General features: G+C 39.3%; 1 protein-coding gene across 2 annotated transcripts; it reads left to right on the forward strand.

The window, feature by feature from the left end:
• The first annotated feature begins 1,231 nt into the window (after window positions 1-1,231).
• Window positions 1,232-10,329, forward strand: OOSP2 (oocyte secreted protein 2). 2 transcript variants are annotated; one of them, XM_006170201.1, is made up of 4 exons: window positions 1,232-1,317; window positions 6,651-6,829; window positions 7,987-8,090; window positions 10,085-10,329. In XM_006170201.1, exons 1-4 carry the CDS (start codon window positions 1,242-1,244, stop codon window positions 10,200-10,202), a joined length of 477 nt encoding a protein of 158 aa, XP_006170263.1. In that variant the 5' UTR covers window positions 1,232-1,241; the 3' UTR covers window positions 10,203-10,329. The 2 variants fall into 2 exon arrangements, with proteins under 2 accessions (XP_006170263.1, XP_014440390.1); XM_014584904.1 differs by having other exon boundaries at window positions 1,232-1,265; window positions 6,656-6,829.

The raw sequence follows: 10,329 nt of genomic DNA on the forward strand, positions 1-10,329 counted from the left end.
CCTTAAAAATCTAGTTCACAGTAGCCATCATGACTGACATTTTTAGACAATACAAAAGTTTTAGCTGGAACTTCTATTCAAATTAAGTATTGAAATATTCATTATACTACATAGACTACATATAAAATCATATAAATTAGGTTGTCGGGAAAGCCATGACAGATATCCATCATGACTTCCCCGACAACCCAATATATGTGTGTGTGTGTGTGTGTGTGTGTGTGTGTGTATGTATACCTACATGTATATAAAATGTCCTTTTATCAAATTATAAACCTTGAAATGACCAAAGCTACTAATATATTAATTTTTGAAGAATCACGAGGGATAGATTTGTGAATTATCCTGATACCAAGAAAGCTGATTTTCTTTTGGGCTCCTATCTCTTAAAGATAATGAAGAGAACTTCAAAAAATGATTGGAAAAATAGAATTAAAGTGTGTTTATTTTTGTTGAAAAAATTTGAAATCCATGCAAAGATTCTTTTTTTCCTTTTAATTACCAGAGGGTGTGCATGCTCCCCACAAGGAGACGCAGAGAGGAAGAAAGCATCCTTCCATTGAAACTTAGCCCCACCACAGCTCCTCCTCCATTTCTCCATCCTGTGGAGACCTTGGGCATGCACACACATGCTCCCAGCATGTCCTTCAAGCAACTGGGGCTGGGACTTAAACTATGGCTAGCCATGTGGGATCTAGCTCCTTTGACCACTAAGCACTGGGCTGGTGTGCTGGGTTTTTTTATAATACGTATTTCTAAGAACTTTTTGAAGACTCCCCATATATGTTTCTGGTCAAGTTATTTTATCATTTCTGCTGTAATTTTTCCAGCCAAACCCATAAAAACAAAGAAGGCAGATATGTATGATTTTGGCTGTTCATATATTAGATGAAAATTGACAACACCTGACCACTAGCTAGCATAAACGATTGCCTACAATTTAGTATTTACTGGAAGTGGTGTGTGCCATGCCACCCTCTGAGACAATCTCAACAAACCTCGTGCAGACAGTTGTCAAAAAAAGCCTTTTTTACTGATATACCTCTTTGGCCTTTACTGTTTGGGTCATCAGAAGAGTGTCTGCCTTCAAATAGTTGACGCTGAGTTAAGTGCTCGGCATGAAGTACCCAGATAAGTGGCAAAATGAAAGCACCTGAGTACAGAATGCCCGTCGTATAAAATCACTTAAACACCTCACCACTTCCTAGTTCTCAGTCGTCCTGTGCCAGAGTTCTGTCAAGATGAAGGTCACTAGGATGCCAGAGGTCCTGACTCTCCTTGCTGCCTTAATTTGCCCTTATGTCGAGAACCTTGATGGTAAATAACCAGTTTTGGAGAATGTTTCTATTCTTTTCCTTTTTTTTGGAGAGGTTTTTGCTATAGGGCGTGTGTGCTCGCCAGAAAGACAGAGAGAGCCAGAAAGCGAAAAATCACCCCCTGGGGTGGGGGCGGATGGCCACGCTGCAATCCCTTCTCTTCCCTTCTCCTCTTGGGATCTTGGGCACGTACGCACACACACTTGGCGTGAGTTTAAGCCACCGGGTTTGTGACTTGAACGTGGGAGTTCAGCGACATAGCCATTATGCTAACTGCTGGTCCCGAGAATGTTTTCTTGAGGGGGTATTCATCATGATCACTGTCCATGCAGGCTCTCTCTTCCCTGCAGAGGCCTGATCTTACTATAATTTGCTAGAAGAGAAATATTTTCAGGCTAAGTAAACTGGTACCAATAAACTGAAAACACATTTCTTTCTGACTGAATGTCTTGAGTTCCCAGGATTTTTTTTTTTTCTCATTTGTTTTGGTCTTCTCTCTAACTTATTTACAGAGGTTCTTCAGAAACAATTCTTGGCTCTACGGTTTTAGTCAGTCTTGTCAAACCCGTGTCTTGACTGGTACTTGATTACAATGTGTTGTAAGATACTTCATGGTACCTAATTGACCTTCCTGCTTCTAGGCTCTTCATATTTCCATTTGGTGTGATTCTGCTCTTCTGCTTTTAAAAATATTGCTCTGACCTGTTGCTCAAAGTCAGCAATAGTTCTGCAAAACCAATAGGATAAAGCTAACTCAATCATGCCTGCTTTCTACGAGCTGAAGCCAGTGTATCTTCTATCTAATCTAGAATCCAAATGCTTCGCAGCTTTAAGGCCTCACTAGTTGTCATTTACGCTAAGGCAGCATTTCAGTGTTGCTTTCTGTTCTTTGTGTGTGTACGCACATGTGTATTTGTGTCTTTAAGTGGATTTGTTGGTTTTGTTCTGTTTGAACTGTCAACAGTATGTACCTTTATTTGTCCATTTAGCCTGTAAACCTTTCACGAGCAAGCACTATGTGTAGCTTCTGATACTCTCTCATTTTACCTAAAATGTGTCTTTCAGGATGCCTAGATTGGTGCAGCTCACCGAGTAACTGTTAATTATTGAACAGTTCATTTAATAATGAACAAGCAGAGACGGGGTAGAGACCAGTGAACTCTGTTTACCTGGGACAGGGAGAGTTTGGTGCCTAGGCCCTCTTGCTTGGGTATGAGAAAGATTCTGCCTCAGTTGTGTTCAGGAGCTGTGTGCATTGCTTATGCTTTCTCAAATAATTTTCTAGCCATTTCAGTGACCACCTCAACATGCCAGACTGAAACAACTTGACTCTAATATTCATGTGATAAAAAGAAGTGAATTCGAAACATGGACTTCTTGTGTGTTTGTGCCCCCTCATCCTTTTTAACCCACTTTTAATCCCAGATGTTGGAAACTGTTTTCTTCAGAAAGGTCTTCTGCTCATCCTATCTAGAGGATGTTAGAGTGGAGAGACGTGCTTTGGAGGTGACAGTCACTGATGGAGAACACCTGCAACCTCCCCCCCACCCCACCTTTTCCCAAACACACATTTTCTAACTTTCCTGATAATGATTTATCTGTAAGAAACAAGGGCTTCCAGTCTCTACAGTGTTGGAGGTCTCTGTGGTCACTTCCTCATTAATCATGTAAATCTGTATTTTTTCTGGCTGGCGAAGACTCACTTTCTCTAAAGGAATTCATCAAATAATGATTATTATTGACTTATAGATGATTTCAATGTAGAAGATAAGAATAGGTTTTAAAACAAAAGCTTTCATAGAGCTTCCATACCAAACAGTAGATTTTCTCTCTTCCGACTGAGATCGTTTCTGGTTCCGGCTTCTCTAGACGTAGGTTCTGCTATACCAGCAACATCCTTTCTGCTCCTCCCTCTTCAGAGCGTATACTGGGAATGTGTCACTCATATTCTAAAGCATTGCCATTTACTTCTGTCCCTCATGTGTAGTATGACGTATATCACCCTCTATGGAATCTAGTTTCTTCTCTCCCTTCCTTCCTCTTTCTTCTTTCTCTTCTTTTCTCTTTCTTTCTTATCTTTTTTGTTTATTCTCTTTTGCTCACTTTCTTTTTATAAATGTGCTAAAGGGCACATGCTCTTACTAGAGAGAAAGAGAGAAAGTGAGAAAGCACCCCTCACAAAGGATGGTCAGGCTATAATTCCATCTCTGTCTCTCCTGCCTTTCAGGATTTGGGGCACACATACAGATACTTAGCATGTTTCTTGAGCCACTGGGTCCAGCATTTGAGCTGCACAGTTGGTCATGTGTGATCCAGTCACCCTAACAACCATGTCACTGGTTGGTCCAAAATCTAATTTCTTTAGGAGGAACACGGGGCTATACAATTATTATATTTTCTTAGCCTTGCTTGTTGATTTTTTTTTTCTCCTGCAAAATAACCAAAATCTGGGACCAGCAGAGGATGTAATGGTTACATCATAGGACTCCCACGTAGTGGGTCACAGTTCAAGTCCCGGACCTGGTGGCTGAAAACTTACATTTTGGGCGCGTGTGCATGCATGCCCAAAATCCTGAGAGGAAATGAGTTCCCAGGATTTTTTTTTTTTCTCATTTGTTTTGGTCTTCTCTCTAACTTATTTACAGAGGTTCTTCAGAAACAATTCTTGGCTCTACGGTTTTAGTCAGTCTTGTCAAACCCGTGTCTTGACTGGTACTTGATTACAATGTGTTGTAAGATACTTCATGGTACCTAATTGACCTTCCTGCTTCTAGGCTCTTCATATTTCCATTTGGTGTGATTCTGCTCTTCTGCTTTTAAAAATATTGCTCTGACCTGTTGCTCAAAGTCAGCAATAGTTCTGCAAAACCAATAGGATAAAGCTAACTCAATCATGCCTGCTTTCTACGAGCTGAAGCCAGTGTATCTTCTATCTAATCTAGAATCCAAATGCTTCGCAGCTTTAAGGCCTCACTAGTTGTCATTTACGCTAAGGCAGCATTTCAGTGTTGCTTTCTGTTCTTTGTGTGTGTACGCACATGTGTATTTGTGTCTTTAAGTGGATTTGTTGGTTTTGTTCTGTTTGAACTGTCAACAGTATGTACCTTTATTTGTCCATTTAGCCTGTAAACCTTTCACGAGCAAGCACTATGTGTAGCTTCTGATACTCTCTCATTTTACCTAAAATGTGTCTTTCAGGATGCCTAGATTGGTGCAGCTCACCGAGTAACTGTTAATTATTGAACAGTTCATTTAATAATGAACAAGCAGAGACGGGGTAGAGACCAGTGAACTCTGTTTACCTGGGACAGGGAGAGTTTGGTGCCTAGGCCCTCTTGCTTGGGTATGAGAAAGATTCTGCCTCAGTTGTGTTCAGGAGCTGTGTGCATTGCTTATGCTTTCTCAAATAATTTTCTAGCCATTTCAGTGACCACCTCAACATGCCAGACTGAAACAACTTGACTCTAATATTCATGTGATAAAAAGAAGTGAATTCGAAACATGGACTTCTTGTGTGTTTGTGCCCCCTCATCCTTTTTAACCCACTTTTAATCCCAGATGTTGGAAACTGTTTTCTTCAGAAAGGTCTTCTGCTCATCCTATCTAGAGGATGTTAGAGTGGAGAGACGTGCTTTGGAGGTGACAGTCACTGATGGAGAACACCTGCAACCTCCCCCCCACCCCACCTTTTCCCAAACACACATTTTCTAACTTTCCTGATAATGATTTATCTGTAAGAAACAAGGGCTTCCAGTCTCTACAGTGTTGGAGGTCTCTGTGGTCACTTCCTCATTAATCATGTAAATCTGTATTTTTTCTGGCTGGCGAAGACTCACTTTCTCTAAAGGAATTCATCAAATAATGATTATTATTGACTTATAGATGATTTCAATGTAGAAGATAAGAATAGGTTTTAAAACAAAAGCTTTCATAGAGCTTCCATACCAAACAGTAGATTTTCTCTCTTCCGACTGAGATCGTTTCTGGTTCCGGCTTCTCTAGACGTAGGTTCTGCTATACCAGCAACATCCTTTCTGCTCCTCCCTCTTCAGAGCGTATACTGGGAATGTGTCACTCATATTCTAAAGCATTGCCATTTACTTCTGTCCCTCATGTGTAGTATGACGTATATCACCCTCTATGGAATCTAGTTTCTTCTCTCCCTTCCTTCCTCTTTCTTCTTTCTCTTCTTTTCTCTTTCTTTCTTATCTTTTTTGTTTATTCTCTTTTGCTCACTTTCTTTTTATAAATGTGCTAAAGGGCACATGCTCTTACTAGAGAGAAAGAGAGAAAGTGAGAAAGCACCCCTCACAAAGGATGGTCAGGCTATAATTCCATCTCTGTCTCTCCTGCCTTTCAGGATTTGGGGCACACATACAGATACTTAGCATGTTTCTTGAGCCACTGGGTCCAGCATTTGAGCTGCACAGTTGGTCATGTGTGATCCAGTCACCCTAACAACCATGTCACTGGTTGGTCCAAAATCTAATTTCTTTAGGAGGAACACGGGGCTATACAATTATTATATTTTCTTAGCCTTGCTTGTTGATTTTTTTTTTCTCCTGCAAAATAACCAAAATCTGGGACCAGCAGAGGATGTAATGGTTACATCATAGGACTCCCACGTAGTGGGTCACAGTTCAAGTCCCGGACCTGGTGGCTGAAAACTTACATTTTGGGCGCGTGTGCATGCATGCCCAAAATCCTGAGAGGAAAATGGAAGAGTAGGGATAGCAGTGTGGCCATTACCCCCTCCCGCCCCCAGGGAGGGGCATGATTTCTTGCTTTCTGTTTCTCTCTGGTTAGTGCACACTCCTTATAGCAAAAATATCTCAAAGAAAAATAATAACCAAAGTCTAATTATTTGGGGGACAAAATTAGACATATTTTGAAAATAGTGGTAACATAAAAATCCTGTCTATGCTATTTTTTAAGCCATGGTAGCCTCTGCCAGAGAAGAAATGCTTTCTAGGGACCAGCAGGTGGTATAGTGGTTAAGGTGCTGGACTCCCATGTACCAACTGTGGTTCGAGTCCTGGACCCAACAGCTTGAAGCCCACACCAGGTGCATGTGTGTGTGTGTGCCCCAAATCCCAAGAACAAAATAAAGGAGAAGGGATTGCGGTATGGTAACCTTCCAGGGGTGAGTTCTTGCTTTCTGTCTGTCTTTTTGACAAGTACACGCACCCGATAGCAAAAATATCTCTCTTTAAAAAATAAAAAAAAAAGAAAAAAAGAAAAGAAAAGAAATGCTTTTATTTATGACAAAAGACAGAGTTGAATGTTCTTTGAGCTCTTTATACCTGACACTTTCTCGTATGGTTCTTTCCACAGTACAGATAAGTTGTTCTTTGGACTGGGTGATGGTCTCGGTTAGCCCACTTTCACAAAGCAGAAATCTGTATATATTCGATGATGAACTGTGTCTGGGATCAGGCTGCCCTGCAACTCAGATACACACATACATATATCATTTTATCTACCCTGTTTTTAGTTGTGGCATCAGGACAAAGGTAAGAACTGTGGTTGTTTGTGAAAATAGTAAATGTTTGGTCACACTTTTATGTCTATGATTAAAATTGTCCTTTTTGAAAAAAACCTATCTTTGGTCCTACTTATAGCAACTTATGGGTAGAGGATAACCGAGTTCCTCATCTACCCCTTCCTGGATATCTGGCTGTTAATACTCAGAGCATAGATATGCAGACTGGTTGGAGACTTGATTTTAAGTCTTTATACTACTATTGTATTTCCCTGAAGCTTAGCAAACAGTTTTAAATTTCACTCAGGACTCGCAACGTGGAAGGCCACCAATCCAGGGAACATGTATCACATTCAACGCTCGGTCATTTGAAAGCTACCTATACTCAATATGGGACATGGACTGTCACTGGAAAGAAATTTCTATTGGCTATCTGAGCAAGCACAAATCTTAAGCTGTGTTGTTATTTTGGGATATTGTCTTCTCATAGGCTCCCAAACTCAAATAATTTATATTCATACTACATTAATACTTTGGGCCACTAACTATAATAGCTACCTACAGATAAGGTGTTGCCTTTATTGTAGATATCAGGAAACTAAACCAGGGGCAATAGGGTGAACCATAATTTCAGCTTCTAGGGAGACTGAGGAAGGGGAACTGTGAGTTTAAGGCTAGTCAAAGGAACATAGCAACACTTTGGTTCGAAAAACAAACGAAAACCATAAAACAAACAACCAAAAAGAAAGAAAAAGGAAATTAGGGAACTGGTGCTTTAGAATATACTCTAACCATTTACCCCCAGATGCACAGCTAGTTGGCAAGTTTAGATGCCAAACTATAAGCTTGTGCTTTAAACCACTCTGTTATTTGACCTCAAAATAATCTCTCTTAGAACAATTGAAAAATCTTTTCAGTAATGAATTATAAATATATCGCTAAGTGATAGTTTAAGTTCACTCCTAGGTATTAAGATTTCAACACCACCTTCTCACCCCCCACATTTTAAGTCCACGCTTGCAGAAAATACTCCTTGTCTGACCTGAATTATGAGGTCTTTGTGTAAGGATGCTGAAGAGGAGACAGTCGCCATTTTTGAGATCTAAAGTTTTCTTCTTCCTATTTAAATGTGTGCACACCTACTTTGTTATTTGAAATACCTTGAACTTCAATTTTGTATCCTCCTAGGTTGTTTCTGAGGATACGCTCCTTATCCAAACGGAGATATACTTTACCCCAAGGGATACCACTCAGGCCAGTGAGATGATCCCTTTGAAATGTACTACTTCTAGGTAAGCCCAGCAGACCTGAGGCCTGTGGGATGCTTAGCATCACCTTCTCATCAGAAACTTCTGCAGAAATATAGATTTTCAATAATATAATACAACTCATGCATAAGCATAATTCCAAACAAACTCTAAATTAGCATTTATAAAATATACTAATAAATACTCTTTATTTTCTATTTAAATTTTTAAATGTAATATTTATTTTAGAATCAAAACATTGAGTTGAGTTGGAATGGTCCTAATAGACTATGTAGTGTTACTAGTTTATTTTACAGTAACTCGACTATAAAGCAGTCATTAAATACTCAAAGTCCCTTTAGTAAGTGGAGGAATCAAGCTTCTATATTATCTTTCAATGTTTTCTCCCTTATAATAGTCACCTTCTGGTACATTTTATTGTTAAATTCCATGTTATGAAAGCGAATGGCTAAAAAGTTAAGAGAAAAATCAGTTCTTCATTGTAATGTTAACTCATGAAGAATGAAGTAAAGGAGGGACTTAGTAACCTAATCACTATCCACTTCACTTGCAGTTTTGTAGAAATGACATAATGAATCCCCAAAGGGAACAACATGAACTTTGAGACTCAGTGGCATGACTTTTTAATCATGTCACTGAAATATTTACATTGATTATACAAATCTGTGTGACAAATCTTGAAAACCACCCGAAATATAACTAGGTCTATCTGTGTTTAATATATGGAAATAGTTGACATTAAAGAAAGAGTTCAGAGCTCAGAGATGTGCAGTCTCTCTTAACATGACCAGAGTACTTCTTTTAGTGGGGGGAAGAATAATTACTTTTATTGTGGTAAAATACACATCCAATTATATTGACTACTTTAACCATATGTAAGTGTAAATTTCAATGACATTACGTACCTTCCCAATACTAATATTCCTGATCTTCTCTTACTTATTTTCAGGAGGTAAAACTAGACTGAGAGATTTAGAGATGCGCTGGGAAGCAGCTGAACCCTAATTATAGAGTACTCCTTGATTCTATGATACACACATGCACTCACACATGCATTATTATTCCTGTATACTACTCAGTGCTTAGAGTGATGTGGAGTTCTGACCAAAGGTCCTGGAGCTAGCACCTCTCCATAGACTATTACATTAATAGTGATAACTAGGTATTCCTATTTTGATAGTAATGACTAAATTATTTGCAACTTATATATTCTTTAGAAAAAAAGACTGGGCCAACAAAAGCATACAATTAGGTCTTTGTGTATGAATTTTGCAGTTGCTTATGCATATAACACACGATTGCTCACACTTACAAAGCGATCATTTCTACTACCACACTGGATCGGATTGAACTTTTGGGGTTTTTATTTATTGTTCTTAGGATCCATTTGACTAAGTCTATTTTATTGGTTACCATAGTACTTTACTAATTCATGCATTACACATCATCTAAGGTCGTTCATCTTTCTACTCAGTGTTTGAAGCATAAACGATGGGAGACTGTCTATAATTACCTTTCTATCAGCATATCTGCCCAAATCTTTCTGTGTGTGTGTACGTGTGTGTGTGTGTGTGTGTGTGTTAGGTTTTTGTCATAGAGCATGTGCACTCGCCAGAGAGAGAGAAAGAGAAGTGAGAAATCACCTCCCAGGTGAGAAATCCCCCCCTAGGGGGAATGGCCATGCTGCAATCCCTTCTCCTCTATTCTTATCCTGGAATTTTAGGCACCTATGCACACATACCTGGCATGATTTTCAAGTTGCCAAGTCCAGGATTCAAACCGCAGTCTTGCATGTGGGAGTCCACCTTACCACTGCACCAGCTGCTGGACCCTCTGCCCAAATCTTATACTAAGAATTTGCCATTACCTACAAGGTACTGTATGCTGGCACTATTCCCTGTTTCGAACTCACCATACTGAGATGATCATGGTTTTAAACACTGGTAAAACTAACTGGGCCTCAAGTTTAGACTCAGAAAGGCCCGTCAATCTTTGCTTTCTCTGTCTCTTTTCTTTAGGAAATCAGTGTGGCTTACACCAGTTTCTAAGGATGATGAAATAAAATTGGATCCCAGTCCCTTTATGGCTGACTTTAACCCAACACCAGAAGAATTGGGATTATTATGTTCTAGTTAAACTGACTCCTCCCATAAAGAGAAATGGTAACTTAAAACTGGTATCATAAATTTTGTTGGAAAACAATGTTTGTTATGTATTTTTTTAAAGTTGGTATAAATCTCCCCTTAGGTATCTGTTTCAATAA

The sequence above is a fragment of the Tupaia chinensis genome, unplaced genomic scaffold (assembly GCF_000334495.1).
Source record: "Tupaia chinensis unplaced genomic scaffold, TupChi_1.0 Scaffold148192_1, whole genome shotgun sequence".
NCBI lineage: Eukaryota > Metazoa > Chordata > Mammalia > Scandentia > Tupaiidae > Tupaia > Tupaia belangeri.